A 21,971-nucleotide genomic window follows, 5' to 3' on the forward strand; every position below is an offset into this window, starting at 1 on the left:
CTGGGCCGCGGCGGGGCGGCCGCACGTCCCGGGGAGGCGGGCGCGGCGCAGGGAGGACGGGCCGGCTGACGCAAGGCGGCGGCGCGTTGGCTCAGCCCGCCCGTGATGCATTTCCTGAGCCGCGGCCATGGCGGGGGACGTGCTGGGCAGGACGGCGGCGCTGGCCCTCGGTGAGATCCCGGGGAGTCGGCCCCGCGCCCCGGCCCCTCCGCGTCCCCCGCACCCCCGCCTGTGCCGGCGCCCCGGGGGCCGTGCGGGCGGGCCCGGCCCGGCAGCGCACCGGCAGCGGCCGCAGCGCCGCGCCCGGCCCTCCCCGGGCTGCCCTTCTCCGTTCGGTCCCGGCCGTGGCCGAGCCGAGCGCTGCCCTGGCTGGTCCCCAGACCCCGTCTCCCTGCTTATCTTAGGGCTGCTCCTTCTGCTCTGCCATGCGCAGCAGTGACTCCCGGGGGTTCGGTACCTCGGGAGCCCTTGAGATTCTAGCAAACACGCTGCATGGATTGATTTTTTTAAAAGAAATACCTGAAATAATTCTTATCCTGGCTGACCAGCCGGTGCCTTTGAAGGCTTATCACTGCTGATAACCATCAAGATTGGGTGTAATAGAAAGGGTTGGGTTGGGTTGGGTTGGAGGGGCCTTTAAAGGTCGCCTCATCCAGCCCCCTGCAGTGAGCAGAGACACGTCCTTACGTGCCCATTTTATTTCTCGTAATTTTTTTTTTGAGTAATTGCCCGTATTTATCATGTATCCCAGAAGAGCTCTATGTGTCTGAACGAGAGGGCAACGATTCCACTGGGGATGGGACGCAAAAGAAACCATTCAAGACTGTGTTGAAGGTGAGTGTGGAAAACATCTGCTTTGTTTGTTTGGCAGAGTGTGGAATGTGTTCTGGACAAGTCATGGCCCTTGTATTTTTAAATGTGAGTTTCATGTCTGTTTTTGCAACCTGAGCCAGAGCAAGGTGCCTGCTCAGGCTCTGTAAGGATGATTTTGGTCATTTTTGGTTTTTTCCCCCCCTTTTTAGGCGCTGATGACAGCAGGAAAAGAGCCGTTTCCTACAATTTATGTGGATTCCCAAAAAGAAAACGAGGTGCTGTGGCATTGAAGGGTTTCTTAGTGGGAATTATTTTACTGTTCTTGGTGCAAAGGGACACAATGTAATCTGCTGTCTTTTGCTCTCTCCTTGAACTCTTTAGAGATGGGCCATCATTTCCAAATCTCAGATGAAGAATGTCAAAAAGCTATGGCACAGGGAGCAAATGAAAAACGAAGCTAAGGAGAAGAAGGAGGTAGGCTGCAGAAGGAACAGGGCACCATTGTTTTCTGAAAACATTAAGGTGTCACCATCATTCCTGCCCCTCCAAAAAGCTGCGGGTTGTTCCTCCCTGGTGCCATTGTGTCACATTTTATTTACAACTGGCCTGGCTACAGCTATTTAGTGAGTTATTTTTTTCAAACCAGGCAGAAGATCTCTTGAGAAGAGAGAAGAACCTGGAGGAAGCCAAGAAGGTTGTTATCAAGAATGATTCCAGCCTTCCAGAGCCCAAATGTGTGAGTATGAGCCCATGCCTCGGCACATGGTCTGTGCTAGGGCATCTGGTCAGCACAGAGATTGTGCTGCTCTGGGGTGAACTCTAGGAGGTGGTGAACCATTCCCCTATTTAATGGCTTTTATTCCCTGCCTCACAGGTGAAGATCAATGCTCTGGAGGCTTACAGAGGGCAGAGAGTGAAGATTTTTGGCTGGATCCACAGGTTACGGAGGCAAGGTAAAGCATGAGCACTGTTGAGCCCATGCAGGGAGATAGAATAAGTACAGTGACCTTCGAAATTTGGACACAGAATGAGTGACAGCACCTGGTCTCAAATTTTTAAACCAGTTAGGTGCCCTCTTTGGTGGATCTCAATGACCACTGCAACACCGACAATTCCCCCTGATGTGTGGGCATACAGACATTTCTTAGTTCAGATCCTACTGGATTTTCAGTTTGGAGGCTAGTCCTGCAGAATTCCCTCAACTTGTGCTGTGTCTTAAGCTAATGCTGCCAAATGAGGAGCTAACCAGCACCTGCTCTTAGTGAAACCAAGTTCTTTCTGTTTTTAACTAGGGAAAAATCTGATGTTTATTGTCTTGAGAGATGGCACAGGGTTCCTTCAGTGTGTCCTTTCTGATGATCTGGTAAGTTGTGATGATTCTGTTCTGTCATTAGTTAAAGAGTTCGTCCCTCATCTGGTGTTCTCTTAGGTAGATGTTGTTTAGCTCTCCTGAACCTAGTTGTGTTACTGTTGAATTGTATGTCCTCCCACTGCAGTTTGTGAGTGTGAGAGCTGCTCAGAAGTGACTGTGTGCCAGTGTGCGACTCCAATAGACGCCGCAGGAAAGCGAGGAACAAAAACTTGCTCACCTGTGCCTTTGTCTGTCTCTGCAGTGCCAGTGCTACAACGGGCTGGTGCTGTCCACGGAGAGCAGCGTGGTGGTGTACGGCACGCTGAACCTCCTGCCCCAGGGCAAGCAGGTACAGGAGCTCCTCCGCCTTCTCCTCCTCCCTCTCTCAGCGGTGTCCTGAGGGAAGCACAGGCAGGAAGTCAGGAATCACTGGATTATTTCAGGGGGAATTAGGGCTAGAGAAAGAGCAAAGCTCCCAAAGCTGTGCTGTCCCCCACTGTTCAGAGACAGGTGAACCGTGTGACTGTTTTGCTTCTGCCTGAAACGATTTTCCACTGATAGACAATTCCTAGAGTATAACGTGGAGAACTGTGTTAATATATGACGTGGCATCATTTTCCTTAACAGGTTTATTTAGTTTTTATTTTGCGAGGCCAAGAATTTTTTTCACATCTCTTTTACTGACATGTGTTTGTAGGATCGACCTGAGGTGAGGTAATGTGAGCCCCCACATTTTGGTAGAAATCTGTGGGTCAGCCTTTGAAAATCTGCATTTCTACCCTGGAAATGCTGTGGTGGAACTAAAAATGCCATTTGTCAGGGCTGGAAGGCAGCTGTGACCCACAAGGGGGAGCTGGTGAGAGCAGAACTCAGTCACAGACTGGGCTGGAAGGACCTCTTAGCTGTAGCTACATATCCAGTGCCACCCCCTGCCATGGGCAGGGACACCTCCCACCATCCCAGGTTGCTCCAAGCCCCATCCAGCCTGACCCTGGACACTTCCAGGGGTGAGACAGCCGCAGCTTCTTGGGGCAGCCTGTGCCAGGGCCTCACCACTCTCACAGGGAAGAATTTCTTCCCGGTATCCCATCTACCCTGCCCTCTGTCCGTGGGAAGCCGTTCCCCCTTGTGCCATCGCTCCAGGCCCTTGTGGGGCAGGCAGTGGGCTTGGTCCTCAGTGTTTCTGTCCCACTGGCAGGCTCCGGGAGGCCACGAGCTGAGCTGTGATTACTGGGAGCTCATCGGCCTGGCCCCGGCAGGAGGGGCTGACAATCTGCTCAACGAGGACTCGGAGGTGGACGTGCAGCTCAACAACAGGCACATGATGATCCGAGGCGAGAACATGTCCAAAATCTTCAAGGTGCGCTCCATGGTGGTGCAGGCCTTCAGGGATCACTTCTTTGCCAACGGATACTATGAGGTAAGCGTGTGTTCCCTGGCCAGCAGGTGACTGCTCTAGTGGCCTGACTCGTCCGTGTCCTCAGTTCCTCACTCAGGCAGTGACAGCCCTGCTCTCCCACAGGTCACGCCACCAACCTTAGTGCAGACGCAGGTGGAGGGAGGCTCCACCCTGTTCAAGCTGGATTACTTTGGTGAAGAGGCATACCTGACTCAGTCATCCCAGCTCTACCTGGAGACCTGCCTGCCAGCCCTGGGAGATGTCTTCTGTATTGCTCAGTCCTACAGAGCTGAGCAGTCCAGGACCCGCAGGCACTTGGCAGAGTATGGACAGTTGTTCCAGTTTCTTTTTAAACGGCTTGATTTCCTTTACAGTGCGGGAGTAAAAGGGGGTCAAAAGTGTGTGTTTGCCCTGTGGGTTTTTTAAAGGAGTTTGTTTTGTAGCTAAAGATGTGTTGCTTGTATGTGACTTTGCAGTGGTGTGGCTCTGTTTCAGGTACACTCACATTGAAGCTGAATGTCCTTTCATACGTTTTGAGGATTTGTTGGACCGTCTGGAGAACTTGGTGTGTGATGTCGTAGACAGAGTCTTGAAATCACCTGCAGCAAGCTTACTGTATGACCTCAACCCGGTAGGCAACAATGGGAATACCCAAGAGATTAGGATTCTAAGCCTTTCCTATTCAGCACATTCCTTTGGGAGATGCAGGGCGTGGCTGTGAGCTTACTTACTTTTTGTAATGATAAGAAAAATATTAATCATAATAAGAATGAAAGATCTGCAAGGCTGGCAATGACCAAAGCAGGGGAACTGTGGGGAAAGGTGCTCCCTGCTAGCGTGCTCCAGAAGCCACCAGTGTGCCAGGATTTATGGAAGTGTGTGCTGTGCCAGTGGAATAAAAACCTCCATCCCAGAGATGGGGTATTGACTGGCTGGTGCTTGCTGATGGAGCATGAGGGAGCAATGAAACAAGTGGTGTTTCAGTTCCTCCCCTGGAATATGGAGCCCTAAAGCTCTGGAAATACTTTCTTGTCTTTTCCTCCCAGGTGATCTGTGTGATTTACTGGGCTTGAGATGGTTGTGTTTGGTTCTAGCTTTGTAGTACTGAGTTTGATTTGTTCATTCAAGCAGTAATTTGATGATGTGTGAGCTGGGAAGGGTGGTGGACGTGCTGAGCAGCTAGAAAAGTATCCCTTTTAAGAGGGTGCTCCTCCACCTGTCTTTGCTCTTGTCCCCAGGGTTTCCAGCCCCCCAAACGTCCCTTCCGACGCATGAACTATGCTGAAGCCATCGAGTGGCTGAAGGAACATGACGTGAAGAAGGAAGATGGCACTTACTATGAGTTTGGGGAGGTACGTCCTGCTGGGAGGTGGACTAATGTTATATAGGAATGCAGCTGTGCGTTGGGATTTGACCTGATATCCTTCAACACTGGATAAAAACCTCTGTTGTCCTCAGTTCCCTGGCCACACTTCTCCAGCATGTGAGCATTGTTTGAAGGAGCCCAGGAGAACTTGACAGCATAGCCAGGATTTTTTTTCCCCCCTTGGTTTTCTCTCTCATATATTGGGGAAACTTAGATTTTAATTGAACAGGTTTTTTTTTTTTCCCCAGACATGTGGGTTTTTATTTCTTCTAAAATAAGTTTAAGAATTTAGGTCCATTGGGATGAAAGCGTGGACATGCGCAGTCTGAAACTGCCTTTGTTTCACACCTGCTTCACGTGGGACTTGTGTAGGGGAGTAGTTTCGGTGCTGAGCATTAATGAAGCCTTCCCTAACCGCAGGATATTCCCGAAGCTCCCGAGAGACTGATGACAGACACCATTAACGAGCCCATCCTGCTGTGCCGCTTTCCCGCGGAGATCAAGTCTTTCTACATGCAGCGCTGCAGCGACGACTCGCGCCTCACCGAGTCTGTGAGTAGTTCTGCCTGCCGGGGCGGCTTGGGGCGCTGGAGTGCTCCAGGAGACTCCCCGGAGAATCCTTGCTGGGTTTGGCTCCGGGCGCCTCGGCGTGGCCGGCTGGGGCCGCGGTGCCCCCCTGGCGCAGCAGCCTTGCTGTAAGGGCGCCGTGCTGCGGTGCACTGCAGGTGGATGTGCTGATGCCCAACGTGGGTGAGATCGTGGGCGGCTCCATGCGCATCTGGGACAGCGAGGAGCTGCTCGAGGGCTACAAGAGAGAGGGCATCGATCCCACGCCCTACTACTGGTACACGGATCAGGTCAGTACAGCACACGGGCCGCTCGGCTGGCACTACAGCTGGGGCTCCTCCCCTCCTACAGGGCTTGGTTGGTTTGTTTCTGGTGGTGCTGCTGCAACTGTGAATTACGGGAAAATGTGTAATATCCCCTCCCTGAATTTCACAGAGGAAATATGGTACGTGCCCTCACGGAGGATATGGTTTGGGATTGGAGCGGTTCCTGACCTGGATCCTGAACAGACACCATATCCGAGATGTCTGTCTCTATCCACGCTTTGTCCAGCGCTGCAAACCTTAGCCATGCTTAGGAAAAACTCCTGGAAAACTGAGCAGCTGGTGCTTGGGAAAGAATGATTCACGCTGCTGTACTACAGCCTGTCTGACTACAAGACTTCCTGCAGCCTGTTGCTAGTTCAAATACCAATTTAGGATGCGAAAAGGACGAAAACCAAAACCTCTTTTTTAAAACAAAAATGCTAGTAATTAACTGGAAAAAGCCTTAGAAAAATTGTTTAGGTGCATTTATGCTCTTGAGTCATCACAAAGCAAAGATCCTGATAAGTTGTCATTTAAAAAACAAGATACACTTCTGCTTTTAACTTCTGTGACTTAAAATATGCCGGGCATTTGATCATTTTGTTTTTAAATTTGCTTTAATCTCTTTTCTTTTGGGGTTTCTTGTTGGGGAAGCCAGGAGTTCAAGCTCTTGAAATTCCCTAAGAGTGCCCTGTGAGAATGGTATGGAGGGACATGAACGAAGGATAAAAATGGGAATAAGTATCCTGAGCACTGCACGTTTTTAATTCCTGCTGATTTTATTGGGGGTTCTCTGAGTTGATTCAGTAGCACAGAATTGTGCTGTGAGGTGGGTTGGGTCTGGGGCTTGGGGTTTTTTCCGGTTATTTATTGCTCAGCAGTGCTGAGGCTGCTGGCGAGGCAGGCTTTGCTCCCTTTCCCAAGAGCTGTGGCTGGAGCGCTGCCCTGGGTCCGTGCACACCCAGCCGGACGTGTCTGGTGGCTCCTGGGCACGGGGGGTTGTGGTGCCTTCTGCTCCCCGTTTGCCACCAGAAATGACTGACTGAGACCCAGAGGAAACTGAAACACAGTGGATTTCCAGACTGTAGTCCCAGCAGTGCTTTCCCGTGTCACCCTGAGGTGTGTTAGAGCAGCTCCCTGTTCCCTTGTGCTACTGCAGCTGAGCAGCTGCCCTGGCTGTAATCGATTTATCAGATAGGGATACTGAAATACTTCATGTGTTGAGTCATCTGTATTGTTTTTAGTCCTAAAGCAATTCCTTTCCCCGAGAGAAAAAGAAAGGTAGGTGCGTCATTTGCCACCTGCACTGAGACTTGAGCTGGATTTGCCATTCACTCCTGGAATTGCTGAGCTGTGGATACCCATACTTTTGTAACAAGTGATTGGTTTTCTTCATCTTGCATGTTATACAAACTGTTTTAAATCAGCAACCAATAAATTACGGCAACAGAAGCTGGTGTGCAAGGCAGTACTTGACATTAATGCCTGTTCCTTTTGCTTTGGACCTTGTTGCATGGTACAGTGTGGACCAAAACCCAGGAAAAGGGAATTTTCAAGTGCAGTAAATGTATCCCAGGCACTGGCATGAGCTTTTTTTTCCCTTTTTAAGCAAAATCCCCATTAACTAACTTTAAAAGCATGAATTTTTCTAATTGGGAGGGACCAGCTCAGCTGCCCAGTGAAGTGTCCTGGAGAGAATCAGTGTGGTGCTGACTAAGGGGGGTGCAGCCTGGACTTCTGGCACCAGGTAAAGACTTTATAAAAATACTTGCCTTTTAGTGCCCAAAGTGGTGGGAAGGGAGAAGTGTTGGGAAAAGATGCTTGTAGAAAAACATCCCTTGTTTGGGATGAGTTTTCAGTCCTTGAACCTGACAGGGCTGAGCTGCTTTATAAAGGTTAAAGGCCTCCTTATCAGGAGAGCTGCTAGAGGAAGGACTGAGGGCTTAGGAAGTGCTCATGGAAGAGGCAGATCAGATAAGGAGCTTAAAAGGTGACTGGATGAAAGATGCTGTGGAACTTACCAGAGACTGCTGTGCAATTCCCTCGGCAGCTGCTGGAGAGACGTGGGGTAGGATCTCGGAAAGATGCTGCAGCTGCTTGGAACACAGGAGAACCTGGATTTGTTTTTATTAGAAAGGAAAAACAAGCCTGCAGAAGAGAAGAAAATGTGCAATCAGAGGTTGGATTTCTCCTCATCTTCACTTTCGTTTTCCTTCCCAGTGTCTCCAGACCATCAGGTTGGCAATTGGATTAGGAACTGGTAAACTCTGCTGCCAGCACTGGTTTCAGGACCTTTCAGCCTTGTCCCTGGCAGCTTTGGAATGACCGTTCTCTAGCTTTCATTAGATTGCCGCTCCTGACATGCACTATTTTACATTTATCTATGTTAAAGGTTACCTTGCCTTGCTTTGTAAGGCACTTTTGAGGAGAGCACGGTGCTGCCAGCCTTTGGCAGCGAGAGCTGGCTCTGCCATGAGCTCTGCCCTTCCACGAGCTGTCCAAAACTGCAGCTGCAGACATGGGATGCAAACCACCCACATGTGCAGGATTAGTGCTGTGGTGTTTGTTTAAATTGCAGTATCATTATCATAGAATCATCAAGTCCAACCACCAACCTAGCACTATCTGTGGAATTCCTAAACCACTAAACCACATCACCCAGATGCTTTTAAAACACCTCCAGGGGTGGTGACTTCACCACCTCCCTGGGTAACCTTTTCCAATGCCTGAATTCCAGTACCTGAATTTTTACCGGGAGTGGAGCTTGCCAGGTGAGCTCTGTGCTCCTGCACCAGTGTCTGATGGGGCGCAGAACCGAACCCTCATCTCTCATGAGGCGCCCGCTGAGGAGGCCCCCAGCATTTTTTACAATAACATTTAAAATCCTCTTTTTAAAACGTTTTACAGTTTCGAGCGGCACTTCAAACTGGGTATTTACTCGCCCTCACGCCGTGGTAGCCCACAGGGAAGGCGGAGGGGAGCCGCGGCAGCGCCACTAAGGCGACAGCCCGCCTCAGGACCGCCGCCCGCTCCCCCCGGAGGTGCCGGGGCGGTGCCGGGGCGGTGCCGGGGCGGTCCCGGGGCCGTGCCGGGGCGGTCCCGGGGCCGTGCCGGGGCGGTGTAACGCGAGAGGCGGTGTCGGGGCAGTCTGAGGGAATGCGGGCGGCCAAGATGGCTGTCGCCGCCGCCGCTGCCGGGCGTCACCGTGAGTGTGGGGCCGCCGCCGCCATGGCGGGAACGGGGGGCCGGGGGCGGCGGGAGGCCTGAGGGCCGCCCGGACACCGCGGGCGCTGCGCGGGCGGGAGCGCGGCGGCACGGCCGGCACCGCGTTACACAACGCCCGAGCGGCGCCTTTCATAACGCCGACCCGCGGCGGGGCCGTGCTCACCGGGGCCGCGCTTACCGGGGCCGCGCCGGACGATGGCGGCTCCTTTCCCGCCGCCGCCCTGAGGGGTTTGCGGAGCTGCGGGCGCGGGGTCTCCCGGCCCGCCGCGCAGGGGCCCCCGCCCGGGGGCTGCCGTGGCCCGCGGTCTCCGGGCGCGCCCCGCTCCTTCAGCCGCAGCCTCGCCCCGGTCTCCCGTGTGCCTGGGTGTCGTACCCTCGGCGCTCGGCCAGCCGCTCTCCTGGCTGACAGCGCCTGTGCGTCGCGGTCCGCTGCGGGTGCGGTGGGAGCTGTGAGCCCCGGGCGGGATCACCGCTGTCCCGCCGCTGCTCACCCCCGGCCGGGCAGCGCTGGCTCCGTGGCCCTGCCGGGAGGCGCCTTGCGCTTACCCGGCCCCGATTTTCGCTTTAGAGTTTAGTGCCGTAGTGCCACTTCTAAAACGTACGAGAGAGCGCTTTTACCGATGTTCCATCAGGCTGGGATCGTCCTCGTCGCACACGCCGTTCTGCGCCGTGTCCTTTATGGTGCAGGTGGAAACGTGCATAGACCTCACGTTAAGTCAGACGCTTGCAGAATGCCCTGAGTTGCAAGGGACTCCTGGTCGTTGATTCAACTCCTGGCCACCCCAGCAATCCCACCCTGTGCCTAGAGTGTTATGCAAGTGATCCTGAAGCTCTGGCAGCCTTGGGGCCGTGACCATTCCCTGGGGAGCCTGGGCAGTGTCCTGCCACCCTCTGTGCCAAGAACAAATGTGTTCTTGCAGTGCAGAAGTACCAACGCAACCGTTGAAACTTCCCTTTGTATTGTTCTCTGTAACTGGCATATAGTGTCAGCACCTCAGGCAGTAATAGCCTAAGAACTGGAAGTAAAAAGCTAAATGTTTGAAAAGAGCCTTTCAGGCATCAGCGATGCTTGAAGTTCTTTAGTTTGCAGCCTTTTGTATCGGTGCACACGCGGGCATCCCCAGCCACGCACTGGTAATCCTGAATAAGAGGCTGGATTTGCAGGATGCGTGTCGTTGCCATTGATTTCAGCAGGTTTTGAGGCCGTTCAGCATCTGTTCAGGAGGTTATTAGAGAACTGTGAGCTGTAAGATGCTCTTCCCAGCGGGTGGGTCGGCTGCCGAGGAGCTCTGTGCTGTTGGGGCTCAATTGCTGCTGAGCTCCTGCGGTCTGACGGGGGAAATGTCGCACTGAACAATTGCCGGAGAGAGGGGGCATGCAGAATTTAACCTTTTTTATTTCACCCTGAGCAATTCACACCATTTTCGCGCTAAAAGAAAACCGTGTAGTGATGATGAACTCCCGAGGAGAATGAAGTGTGCCTTTGAAAAGGCAGGCTGCAACCAGCACGGAATTGTGTGGAATGGGTTGGAAGGAACCCTAGGGATAATCTGGTTGCGTTCAGCGACAGGGCCCCTGACATAAGGACTTGGAGATGCTGGAGTGAGTCCAGAGGAGACCACAGAGATGCTCCGAAGGCTGGAGCCCCTCTGCTCCGGAGCCAGGCTGGGGGAGCTGGGGGTGTTTAGCCTGGAGAAGAGAGGGATCCAGGGAGACCTTAGAGCCCTTTCCAGTGGCTAAAGGGGCTCCAGGAGAGCTGGAGAGGGAGGTGGGTGTGCGCAGGCTTGTAGAATCCTGGGCTTTGTCTGGTGCTGAAATCCAGATTGGTAGCCATCACCTGGCTGGGTAGTGAGAAAGGAAGTGGCCCAGCTCTCCAGGTAAGTGGATTCTGGAGTTCAGCAGCAGACATCTAACCTACATTATAGACATGGTGTGGAAATCCTGTGCTTGTCTGGGGTTAGCCCGGGTGTGTGAGCCGCGAGGGGTCACACAGTCTGGCACTGATTTCTCGGTGCCAGCCCCTCGTTTCTGCCCTGTTGTCACCAGTGGCCGTCAGAGCTGTTCTCTCCCCGCAGTGCTGAGGAGCTGCCGCCAGCTGCGGGTGCCCGTGCGATGGAGGGGCCAGGCCACGGCCGCCGCGGTGACGGAGAGCGCCAAGCCCCAGATCCAGCCCCAGGAGCGGTAGGTGGGGGGCTCTGGGCCGCTGCCTCTCCCTGATAGAAGCGGGGCAGCCGTGGGGCTTGGCGTGCTGTGTGTGTGTGTGTGTGTGTGATTGTTTATCTGCCGCCTGCACTCCCCCGGCCCCGTGTTCTCCGTTCTGCGGGGCAAGGACGGCCTCTCCTGCAGGGCTCACGGGAGGCCTGAGGCAGTGCAGGAGCAATGGGAGGACACTCACTGTCATTACTGTTTGCAGTTCTGGTTCCTGACTCCCGGGTTTTATTCAGCAGCCCACTGATACGCACTCCGGCAGAAGGGGAGTGGAAGCTTAGGTCCCGAAACGCTGGGGCAGGCCTGGGCTCCTCTCAGCGCCCTGCTGTAAGACTTTGCCAAAGCTCCCTGTGCAACCTAAATCATCTGCTGGGGAAGGGAGACCTCCTGGTCTGTGGGCTCCCTTGGGCAGGGGAAACAATTCCATGGGGAAATTGGGTGAGAGTTGTGATCAGCAGCCATTCTGTAAATGCTGGTACCACCATCTGTGCTGCTGCTGCCACCACCCTCTGTGGGACCTTATCCTTACAACAGTGTGCACCTGGATAGAAAATCCATTCTGGAAAAACCCAACCCCAACACTACTGGCCCTGCAATGAACTTATGTGTGGAAGGGCTTCTTGCTGCTGTCACTGCTGCAGGAGGTGTGTCCCCGCACTAATGAAGACAGAGACTTGTGTGAGTGGCTTATCTGTTTTCCCTGGAAGCTGTTGCTTGGTTTGGTTGGAATCCACAGCTGAGAGACCCTGTTTTATAACCTCCCTTGGAGCCAGCAGCTGCGAGACAGCTTTCTTAGTTTATTTCCAGCTAAAGTTTGTCTTACAAAGTGGTTAGTTTTTCAAAAGGCCAAGATCGTGTAGATACTTGTGTCTGACCATTCCTGTTCCTAGCACAAGCGTTTACATAAGCAGGAGGAGCCTGGGAGCAGGAGCTGCCTTTGCAGAAGGCAAATGCAGGAGGATGAACTGGTTGTTTTGTCATCACAACAAAAACAAAAGCGGTGGGTCCGGGATTTGAAATATCTCTCGTTTCCATAGGAAACCTAAAACTGGGATCTTGATGTTGAACATGGGAGGCCCGGAGCGGCTGGACGACGTCCACGATTTCCTGCTGCGTCTCTTCCTGGACAGAGATCTAATGACCCTTCCAGTTCAAAAGTGAGGAGCGCTGGGATCTCCTGTGGTACAGGCGGTGTTGGGTGTTGCTGCCCGAGCTGTAGGCTCCCGTATTTACCTCCTGCGGGGAGCAGCATTCCCAAAGACTGCTCCATCCTGGGAGCAGTCAGTGCGGGAGACGGTGCCGGAGCCCCTCTGGCAGCAGGTGTGCCATGGTCGTCCTCTTTTGGTCGCAGGTGGAGCTGTGGGAAGGGTGCTGGGAGCGGGCATCAAACCGACCGTGCCGCTTTGCTGCAGAGCTCTGGGCAGGGGTGGTTCGGGCTGTGCCGTAACACGTCCCTCTCCGATGCTGCAGCAAGCTGGCCCCGCTGATTGCCAGGCGCCGCACGCCCAAGATCCAGGAGCAGTACAGCAGGATCGGCGGGGGCTCCCCCATCAAGAAGTGGACGGCGGTGCAGGGAGAGGGCATGGTGAAGCTGCTGGACAGCATGTCTCCGCGCACGGGTACTGCTCCGCTCGGCCTCCTGCGGGCCCTGCTCCCTGCCTCGGAGCCGCTTGCTTGCAAAGCAGCTTTGGCTTCTGGGCTTGCACTGGGGGGTGGATTCCAGCCCTGCTGGGAAGTGGTGGCAAAGACTGCAGACAGGATTCCATTCATTTTAAGGTTGTTGTCGAAGGCTGGGCTCGGGGAGTCACCTCAGTCTCCTGTGATCATGGGAGGACAATTGTTAGACTAAGCGTGTTGTTTCCAGGTGTCCCAAGGCAGGTGCCAGGACACCTGAAAATAAGACACTTAGTGTGTTATTTTTTATGTAAAATAGACACTCTCCCTTGGTGTGTGGTGCTGCCAGGCATCGTGCCCTGCCCCGTAAGCCCTGCTCGAACCCGAGGAAGCCTGCACTGAGACAAGTGGCTGAGGCTTGGATGGGAAGAAGGGGGAATGTATTTCACGTGTAGGACTAAGGCAGGTGTGGGAGGAGGGCGTCAGCGGTGCTCCCAGCAGCTGTTCCAGGGCTGAAAGGAGGACGTGTGGAGAAAAGACAAGGCAGTGCAGGGCATGGCTGAGCGATAGCAGCGAGCCCCACCCGGGGACACAGCAGGAGATAAGGCTGGACGGCTTGGCCGGGCTGGAAGGAGATGGTCTCTGTGCCAGTCCTTCGTGATGAGAAAACCTCAAACGTGAATAGAGCCTCCCTGCCGTGTCTGTGTGTCACAGAATCCCTCCGAGGCTCACTCCCTCCCGGCAGGGAGTGCCGTCTGGTGTGGGGTGGCCTGTGCCGCTCTGCCTGGTAGCAGGGCTGGGATTGAAATGGGTGCACGTCCTTTCATGCAGGGCTGTTTGGTAGCCCTTGGTGGCACGTGCCTCAGGCTTGGCTAGGAAAGGGCTAGAGGAAAAGGACTGCTGAAAGGGTGTGGAAGGTTAAAAGCACCGTTCTTGGAGGGCTAGAGCCAGCTTTATTTCACCCGTTCAGAACGTGGTGTGTCACCGGTGCCTTTGTTGAGGTGATGTCCGGTCCTTTCTCCGCAGATGTGACCGCCTAGCCTAGTTCCAGCTGTGGTGCCTGCAGGTGCAGTGGGAGCCTGGGGCCTGCTGTGTCATCCAAGGCAGGAGTGTTCTTGGAGCAGGAGCCCCAGCAGGGTCAGGCTTGTAGCAGTGTCTGCAGATAAGGCTGGGAAGGTTTATCTGCTTTTCCCAGTGCCCCACTCCCGCTTGCTTTTGTTTGGTGACCGCTCTGTGTGCAGTCACACCCTTCTCTGGGCACCTCTCCCACCTGATAAGTCCTTTGGAGGCTTCTTTTCTACTTGACAGCAGCTGCGGTTTAACAATAGAGTGTGCTGAGCACTGCCAGCCGTTTCCCTCAGCATCCCAAGTGACCTTGCAGAGCGCTGTGTTCCTTCAGAACACCTTGGAACAGTTGGAAGTGCTTGCAGGCAGCATTTGGGAACGTGCTGTGCTCACAGGTAGCACTTTGGGAGTGCTGAGCCCTCTTTGTGAATAACTGGCAGGAGGTGCTGCTACCATGTGAAATGTGTCAAAAAAAAAGAAGAAATACTTTTAGGGTCATTTTGCCTTGGTCTGGTCTGGGCAGGAAGTGAAACCTCGGTATGAGCAACGCTGCTCTCATCCTAAACGCAGACACAGCACTGCCGCAGCTACTCGGAGGGGAACTGACTCTCTCCAAGCCAAGGTCAGGACAGGATGTCGCTTATTTATTTATGCAGTGTGTATACAGACGCCAGCATCTCTCTTTTGCTGCCCGTGGTCCTGAACAAAACCTGACACTGCCAGGGTGTTTCTTCCAGGCTGGCCGTGCTCTTCCCCGAATTCCCTCTCCCAGGTTAAACTCCTGCAGTCCCTGCTGTGGTTAGTCAGACTTTTGTCTTTCACGCCATTCAAAGATGTTAATGAGGTCACTGGCTCGAGGGCTCCCGAAGTTGGGCCTTTCTTTGCTGCTGCTCCCAGCTGGGAGCTCTCCTGCCTCCTGCAGAGAACTGGGGCTGACTAAACCTGTTTGCCGAATCCTGCATAAATGCATGGAGCGGAGCCCAAGCACGGGACATCTGCTTCCCTCAGAAACCTGCTGAACGTTATTTCAGAGCCACTGACCTGGAAACCCTGGAAAAGAAACTTGGCTTTTGTTCTCCTAAGAACCTCTGTCCTCCACTTAAAAAAAACAAAACAAAACGGCAAACCTCCCCTGCCTGCCTCCCGTCCCCTAACCAAGCCGTGCTCCCAAAGCTGACACCCGAAAGATTAGAGATAAAAAATGGAGGGACCTGAGAAGTCCTCAGGGAGAATCATATTGCCTCCAAAATCAGGTGTTAAAGCCGTGAAGCCTTTTATAAAACCCCTCCAAAATCAGAGTGGGAGAGCACGGGGCAGTGCTGGGCGGGGAGGGCAGCTGGAGCTCTGAGGGCGTTGGGGTGTTCACTTGGCTTCTTAGAGCCGCGCATTTTTAGCATTACGCCCTTAAACTCAGCCCTTGCCCGATGACACACCGGGGCTCTGTCCAGGCTGGGAGCCGTGCCTCTGCCTAGTGCAGGAGAAGCAGGCGAGCCATGTTCCTGCCGAAGCAAACCGTCACGTAAATCCCTTTTCAGTCCTAATCCCAGCCGTGTGAGGAGCCAGGAAATGGCTTGACCGAAGAAAGGGCTTACATGACAGTGCTTCACGAACATAGAATTGTCAGCGAGCAGTCCCAGGCTGGCTGCTGTTGTCTGTGTTAGGTGTAAAGCTGTGCTGGTGTGAATAATTCTCACCCTTTTCCTGCCGTCTGTGTCCGGGCAGCGCCTCACAAGTACTACATCGGCTTCCGGTACGTGCACCCGCTGACGGAGGAGGCCATCGAGGAGATGGAGAGGGACGGCGTCCAGAGGGCTGTGGCCTTCACCCAGTACCCCCAGTACAGCTGCTCCACCACAGGTGAGCCCTCAGCAGGCACAGGGGCTCCAGGCACGTGCCTGGGAACGCGCGTCAGTCACCTGAACCCTGGTCAGACTGTGCCTCGTATGGGCTGGGGTAGAATTGTTCCTGCTGGAGACCCTCAGCTCTGATTTACGGTTGCATTTTCATTAGGTGGAGGTTTAAAATATGATAATCGCCCGCTGCCGGGCTGTTTCGGTCTGACAGCTCGCTGGTGGCCTGGCTGGACTTGTGTTGTTAATTCTCTGTTCCAGGAAGCAGTTTAAATGCCATTTATCGCTACTACAACGAGAAGGGGGAGAAGCCAAAGATGAAGTGGAGCATAATTGACCGATGGCCCACGCATCCCCTTCTCATTCAGGTGTGGATCCGAAGGCTCGGGGGGTTATATATTTTAACGCAGAGAAAAGGATACTGAGGAAGGATAGCAGGAACCTGAGGGTGCATTTCAGTTGTGCGATGAAATGGGGTTTGTCTCCCATGTCTGAAATTACGGGAGAAGGAGGGTTATTTATTTCATGGCCCGCGCTTTGGCGAGACAGTGTGTGAAAGGGGCCACTGTGCACGTCCTGTTTTAAAAGCTGGGTGATGTTAAGGGTGGTGGCTGGAAGGAACCTCTACAGGCCGTCAGTCCCAGTTCCTGCCCAGAGCGGGCCTGCGATCAGCACGCACACAGAACGTCGGTTTGTCAGCAAAGAGTAATTCCTGGCTGCGGCGGCAGCAGGGAAGAGAAACCATTGTCCAGAGAAAATGGCTCTTTGGTCTTTATCGGGGAGATACTCTCCTTTATTCTCCTTCCTTTCCTGTGGGTTTGCAGTTCCTGGGCTGAGCAGGTGAAACGGACGCTGCAGGCCGGCGGGGTGGAGCTGCCTGTGCTGGGGGACTCTCCCTGCACACACTGCCTGAGTGTTGTGCCCGCTGAGGGGATTTGGGAGTTCTCGAGGCAGCGGGGAGCACGGGAGCTGCCCGTGTGGGTCACTGGGAGCAGGGATGCCTGCCGGTGTTCCTGGCTCAGGTCTGTGTTTCTGTTTCCCTGAGCAGTGCTTTGCTGATCACATCCAGAAGGAGCTGAACCTGTTCCCACCAGACAAAAGGAAAGAGGTGGTCATCCTCTTCTCGGCCCACTCGCTGCCCATGTCTGTGAGTGACCCCAGGGAAGGGTGTGGGGACGCGGCTGTGCGGGTGCCAGGCCAGTCTGGCCCTTCCTGGGGCGTTCCTGCTGACAGAGGTGTGCTCTGTGTGTGCTGCAGGTGGTGAACCGCGGTGATCCCTACCCTCAGGAAGTGGGAGCTACTGTCCAGAGGGTCATGGAGAAGCTCAACTACTCCAACCCCTACAGGCTTGTGTGGCAGTCCAAGGTACGGGCTCAGGGAAGGCGAGCGGGTGAACCCTGTGCAGGGTCCTACGTACCCTGTGCAAAAACGCACCTTTATTTGCGTCTTCAGTTCTTTTATTCCGTCTCACTCGGGCCAGCCCAGGTTCTGCTCCTTTGAGATGTAGCGGTGGGAAGTGTGTGTCTTCATTAGACATTCAGTGGAGAAAGTGAGAAGTACAGGCAAAAGCAGGGAAATAAAAATGACTGTTTCCATCCCGTCCACACCCTGGTGTGTCACCCTGCCCTAGGAGATGGGGGGCTTCTTTGTAGGAATGACTTAATGAGCGTTTTTCCTTTATCCCTGCTTTTTTTTCTTCCAGGTTGGACCAATGCCTTGGCTTGGTCCCCAGACAGATGAGACCATTAAAGGGCTGTGCCAGCGAGGAAAGAAGAACATGCTGCTGGTCCCAATCGCATTTACCAGTGACCACATTGAAACCCTGTATGAACTGGATATCGAGTATGCCCAGGTTTTAGCCAACGAGGTGAATGCTCTGTGGGTTCGGTCCCTGTTTGCTGAAGTTATTTCTCCTGGGTTGCAATTTGCCTTGCGGTTGCTTCTTGCAGTATTGTTTGGGATTAGCTTTATTTTCCTGTAAATCAGAATTTAGTTTGAACTGGCTTAACCACGGAACAGGTGGGAGGTTGTCTTTCTAGGTCTAGGCCTTTAAAGCATCACAAATGTTGCTAAAAAAGAATGAATGATTTTTGGCAGCTAAACGTAATGTTGCCCCGGGGTAATTTTTGCTGTACCAAAACCCTCCATCCTGCATTTAATCCTGTCATTTTGGGGCAGCTTCTGAATGAAGTGGGAAGATTGCGAAGGCTGCCCAGTGAAGGATCAGATTAACTGGTTTAACTTTTTCCTCTTCTTTTTTTTTTTTTTTTTTGCTTCAGTGTGGAGTTGAAAACATCAGAAGAGCAGAGTCTCTGAACGGAAATCCACTGTTCTCCAAGGTAGGTGCCGTGTTGGTTGCCTGTCAAGGTTTGCAGTTGCGTTTCCTGCTGAGTGTGGATGTTTGCAGGTCGTTTCGTCGTGTTTTGAGTTTCAGAGCAGAAATGGAACTAACGTGTCCAGCACGGAGGGGTTTATTGCACCGCCCGTGTTCGTGTCAGAAGGGCTGGGGGGGGATTTCCCGGCTGGATTTGCTCCCTCTGACCATTCCCTGTGCCCCGCAGGCCCTGGCTGACCTGGTGTGCTCCCACCTGCAGTCCAACGAGGTGTGCTCCCGCCAGCTGACCCTGTGCTGCCCGCTGTGCGTGAACCCCGTGTGCAGGGAGAGCAAGGCGTTCTTCAGCAGCCAGCCGCTGTGAGCCGCCTGTCCCCAGCCCTGGGGACACTGCCCGGGCCGGGCCACGGGCTGCGGGGGCTCGGTGACAGCGCGGAGACCTTGACCTCGGGTTCGTTTTCCTTTCTTGGAGAAGAGTTGTAGAAGTAGGGAAATCGGGGCATCGATCCTGTCAGGTATGAGGAGATGCCGTGTCTTCCGACCCCGATGGGACGAAGCGTGAGCCCAGCAGAAGGCGCTGGAAAACCTCCTCAGCTTTTCTACAATGAGCTTCTATTTCTATGCAGGGATTTCTTTGTATGCGGGGGGGGTCACGAGTGCATTAACTTGTCCAGGTCAAAGGTACAGTTCTTTTGGTTTTGCTTAAGGTGCAGTCTGACCAGCACAGTCTGAGGGACTTTGCAGCTGGCTTTGGAGATCAAGTGACTTCTAATGCTTCTTAATAATGTGTGTGTATATATGGTTTTGGGTGTTTTTTTTTTTTTTTTAGAGCGTGAAGATAAGGCTTTGTTTTGGTTTGGTTTTCTCCTGCCAGGAACTTCTGGTGAAAGCTTAGCTGGGATAGTAGAACGCACAAAACTTGTTTACATTTTCTAGGAAAAACATTTTCATTTATCTGCAGGAAAGTATTTGAAGAGCATGAATTGAAAGGAATTAGCCTGCTTGGGTGACGCTGGAGAATCTGCTCCATTCAAACTGCACGTTTCGAGTCCGGCGGGAGCGTGTGCAGAAACATGTTGGCATATCTGTTAAGCAGGATGGCTTTTTAATATTCCTCTCATTTTGACTGAAAAGGGCTTTTTCTGTTTGGTGAGGTAAATTTAGGAAGTCAGGCTTGTTCTCCGGGAGGTTTACAGATCCACTCTGTGCTTTCTACTGTGCCACAGTACTGCGGTTTAGTGGGATACCTATGGAGCGCCATAGGTGGGATTGATCTGGCTCAGTTGCTCTAATTTAAACGGAGATGATCAGTCAGGAGCAGTTCAGAGTTTGACGTTGCGGATGCCTGAGAACAGGCAGCCCTGTGCTGGGGCTCTGCTGCGAGGCTGCCAGCCCACACAGGGCCCAGCTGGGCAGGGCCCTGGCACTGAGGGTGTCCCCAGGGTCCCCTCCCGCCCCGCGGGGCGGGAGCAAAGCTGTGACCGTGGCGCTGAGCCGGACGTGCGGTGCCCAGCCGGCCCCTCCTGGGGGCCACTCCTTTACTTGATGTCCTTAGCACTGAAATGCCAGGGCCTGGGGGCTGGCAGGCAGATGCCACGCTGCTCAGACGGGTTGATCTGCTCAGGTAACCACAGGCACGAGCAGCTTGGACCTCTGGTCTTGGGAGAGCAGGGTGTTTAAAGGGAGAAAAGGCTTCTTGTGGTACATCAGGGGTTTGTCTTGTCCTGTTCCGGTGCTGGAGTTAAAGATGGGGTCCTGGAGGAATGGATGGGTGCTGTGTTGAGTGCAGTAAATCCCTAATACCTCTGGAGAGCTGCTTGCTCCACTGCCATACCTGCTTCCCGGGGTGAGACGGACTGAGATTCCTTCAGTGCCAGAACCTCCTGTGGCAGCCTGTCCCTCACGGAAAGAAGTCTTCCTTGACCCTTGATGCCTGTGCCTATTTCAGTGGCAGGGAGCCAGAAGCTTCTCCTGGCCCTCCTCGCCCTCCCCCTGGGCTCTGCTCGCTGCCTGGGCAGGAAAAGGAGCACTGATGTCCAGCGTGTCTGGGAACACTGGCCTTACATCTCTCGCTGGACAAAAGAACTTCCTCTGTCTCACTCCTCTGCGTGATACTTAGGGATCAGCGGAAAACAACCTGGTCTGGCAGATCTTCCTACTCGCTCCTGTTTCCCCACAGCTGGGGGGGACGTGGACCTTCGAGTGGTCCAGGCTGTGACCACCACGTTTTCAAGTGTGGGAGGCAAAGGTTCACTTCATCTGAACCTTGTGGTGTTACAAATGCAGATGGCTTTTCATTTTCATGCTGGAGAGAGCCCTGATAATACCAGCTGGCACTGACTCTGAGGCATTACCTTGGTCCCCAGTAATAAAAGGTACTTAAAATTCACTTCTGAGTGTTCTGACCACAAGCGGGATAATTACTCCGTTGCTGCTGTTAGGCCATCATGTAGAAATCACTTAATTTTCCAGCTTTTAGCAGACGGGGCTGGTGGTGCTGTTTGCTGTCAGAGGGGAGTCTCCATCAAGGTTTCTGAGGGGTTCCTCTTCTCTCAAGCCAATGCCTGGCAGGCTGGGTGAGTGTCTGCCCCGAGGAGAGATGAATGCCGTGGTGCAGGTGCCTTCCTGAGCTCTCCTGGAGCCTGGGGGGCTTTGGGGATGGCAGGAGGTCCCTGTCCTGCCCCAGGAGCCAGCTGGGCAGGGGATCTGTGCACTCCAGCGCTGCGGAGCTCTGGCCTCAGGATATCAACTGGAAATTGAGGAGTTAGGAACAGTCCGCGGTGTCCTGGGGGAAGAAATGGGAATCAAAGGGGTGAGGTTGTTTTCCTGCTTTCACGCTCCACAGTTTGGCTTATTATTTCTTTTCATTATGGAGTGAATTTTTCTCTCTTGAGGTTTTTTTTTTTTGAACTTGTCCCTCGGTCCTGGCCGCATTTCAGCGAAGGTGGAAGCTTCCCAAAGGTGCTGTGACACCAGAAGGGGTGCGGGTGGTGTCAGAGCTGGCCTCCTGCTGTCCCCTGGAGAGGAGGATGGCACGGCCGAGTTCTCCCTAGGAGTACCCAAAAGCTCAGTGAATTCTCCCTACTGACCAAGGACTTCCACTGGATGTACCGCAGCAAACCGGGATAATCCCACTGTGTGTCATTTGCCGTAAGGATGGAATTCCAATTAAAGGGTTTGGGTTTTTTTTTTTAAAGAAATAACTGAGCTGTGTGTCTTTGTAAGAGCCCTTCCTGCTGGTGTTCGGAGTTCTTTCTGCACCTCGGGGGTCAGGCTGGGGTGAGTTTCACCCCCTGAAAAGGCTGAGGTGGGTGAGTCGGGGATTTGCCCTGCTCTGGGATCCCACCTGTGATGGATGATTTTTTCTGTTCCCTGTTAGTGGTCTCTGGGCAGCTCCTTGCCCATGTTACTAATTAAGTGCTTGATTATTTTCTGGAGCAGGGATTGGGGATGTTGGGTACTTAAACTGATCCAATAGCGAGCTCCTGTGACTGGGCTGTGATGGGAGAGAGCGGGATGCAAGCCCAGCACAAAGGAAGGTGGGAAACCTGGAGGAGAGCAGTGATGGTGCTGCTTTTCTTCTGGAATCCCAGTCCAAGCTTTGCTGTTCTACCCCTGAGTGGGGATTTGGCTGTGTGAGCCTGGCAGAACTTCAGCAATGTCCCGTTTGAATCCAGAACAATCTCTGACACTGTGGAAGCACTTTTCCTTCCCTGCCTCTCTCCAAGGGGCTCACTCTCCTCCTGCTTTCCTGCCTGGCCGTGTTTCTTTTGGCGTTTCCATGAGCAAATTCCCGAGCGTGGCGTGGGCTGCGCTGTGTCTCTCCTCCTGTGGAGAAGTCCTTGTCTCCAGCAGCACAACCTGGGCAAGGGGTTT

General features: G+C 53.7%; 2 protein-coding genes across 2 annotated transcripts; both read left to right on the plus strand.

The window, feature by feature from the left end:
* The first annotated feature begins 76 nt into the window (after positions 1–76).
* NARS1 (asparaginyl-tRNA synthetase 1) lies at positions 77–7,269 on the plus strand. The gene is made up of 15 exons (XM_066180682.1): positions 77–170; positions 752–834; positions 1,023–1,088; positions 1,195–1,287; positions 1,460–1,549; positions 1,688–1,766; positions 2,106–2,176; positions 2,427–2,513; positions 3,363–3,584; positions 3,687–3,886; positions 4,059–4,194; positions 4,802–4,915; positions 5,350–5,481; positions 5,655–5,786; positions 5,932–7,269. The coding sequence occupies exons 1-15, from the start codon at positions 128–130 to the stop codon at positions 6,061–6,063; spliced, it is 1,680 nt and encodes a 559-aa protein (XP_066036779.1). The 5' UTR covers positions 77–127; the 3' UTR covers positions 6,064–7,269.
* Positions 7,270–8,931: 1,662 nt separating this feature from the next.
* On the plus strand, positions 8,932–20,484 carry FECH (ferrochelatase). The gene is made up of 11 exons (XM_066180689.1): positions 8,932–9,006; positions 11,102–11,207; positions 12,272–12,391; positions 12,705–12,853; positions 15,636–15,770; positions 16,025–16,131; positions 16,812–16,910; positions 17,021–17,128; positions 17,466–17,630; positions 18,043–18,102; positions 18,325–20,484. The coding sequence occupies exons 1-11, from the start codon at positions 8,958–8,960 to the stop codon at positions 18,457–18,459; spliced, it is 1,233 nt and encodes a 410-aa protein (XP_066036786.1). The 5' UTR covers positions 8,932–8,957; the 3' UTR covers positions 18,460–20,484.
* The last annotated feature ends 1,487 nt before the right edge of the window (positions 20,485–21,971 follow it).

Source organism: Chamaea fasciata, unplaced genomic scaffold (genome assembly GCF_029207755.1).
Source record: "Chamaea fasciata isolate MVZ Bird 193981 ecotype frontalis unplaced genomic scaffold, bChaFas1.0.hap1 SCAF_4, whole genome shotgun sequence".
NCBI lineage: Eukaryota > Metazoa > Chordata > Aves > Passeriformes > Sylviidae > Chamaea > Chamaea fasciata.

Coding starts and splice junctions, on each gene's coding strand:
- NARS1 (XM_066180682.1), top strand. CDS start 128: ATGGCGGGGGACGTGCTGGGCAGGACGGCGGCGCTGGCCCTCG. Junction 3,585..3,686: donor TTGCCAACGGATACTATGAG/GTAAGCGTGTGT, acceptor GCTCTCCCACAG/GTCACGCCACCAACCTTAGT. Junction 5,787..5,931: donor ACTACTGGTACACGGATCAG/GTCAGTACAGCA, acceptor TGAATTTCACAG/AGGAAATATGGTACGTGCCC.
- FECH (XM_066180689.1), top strand. CDS start 8,958: ATGCGGGCGGCCAAGATGGCTGTCGCCGCCGCCGCTGCCGGGCGTCAC. Junction 12,854..15,635: donor CAGCATGTCTCCGCGCACGG/GTACTGCTCCGC, acceptor GTGTCCGGGCAG/CGCCTCACAAGTACTACATC. Junction 15,771..16,024: donor GTACAGCTGCTCCACCACAG/GTGAGCCCTCAG, acceptor TCTCTGTTCCAG/GAAGCAGTTTAAATGCCATT.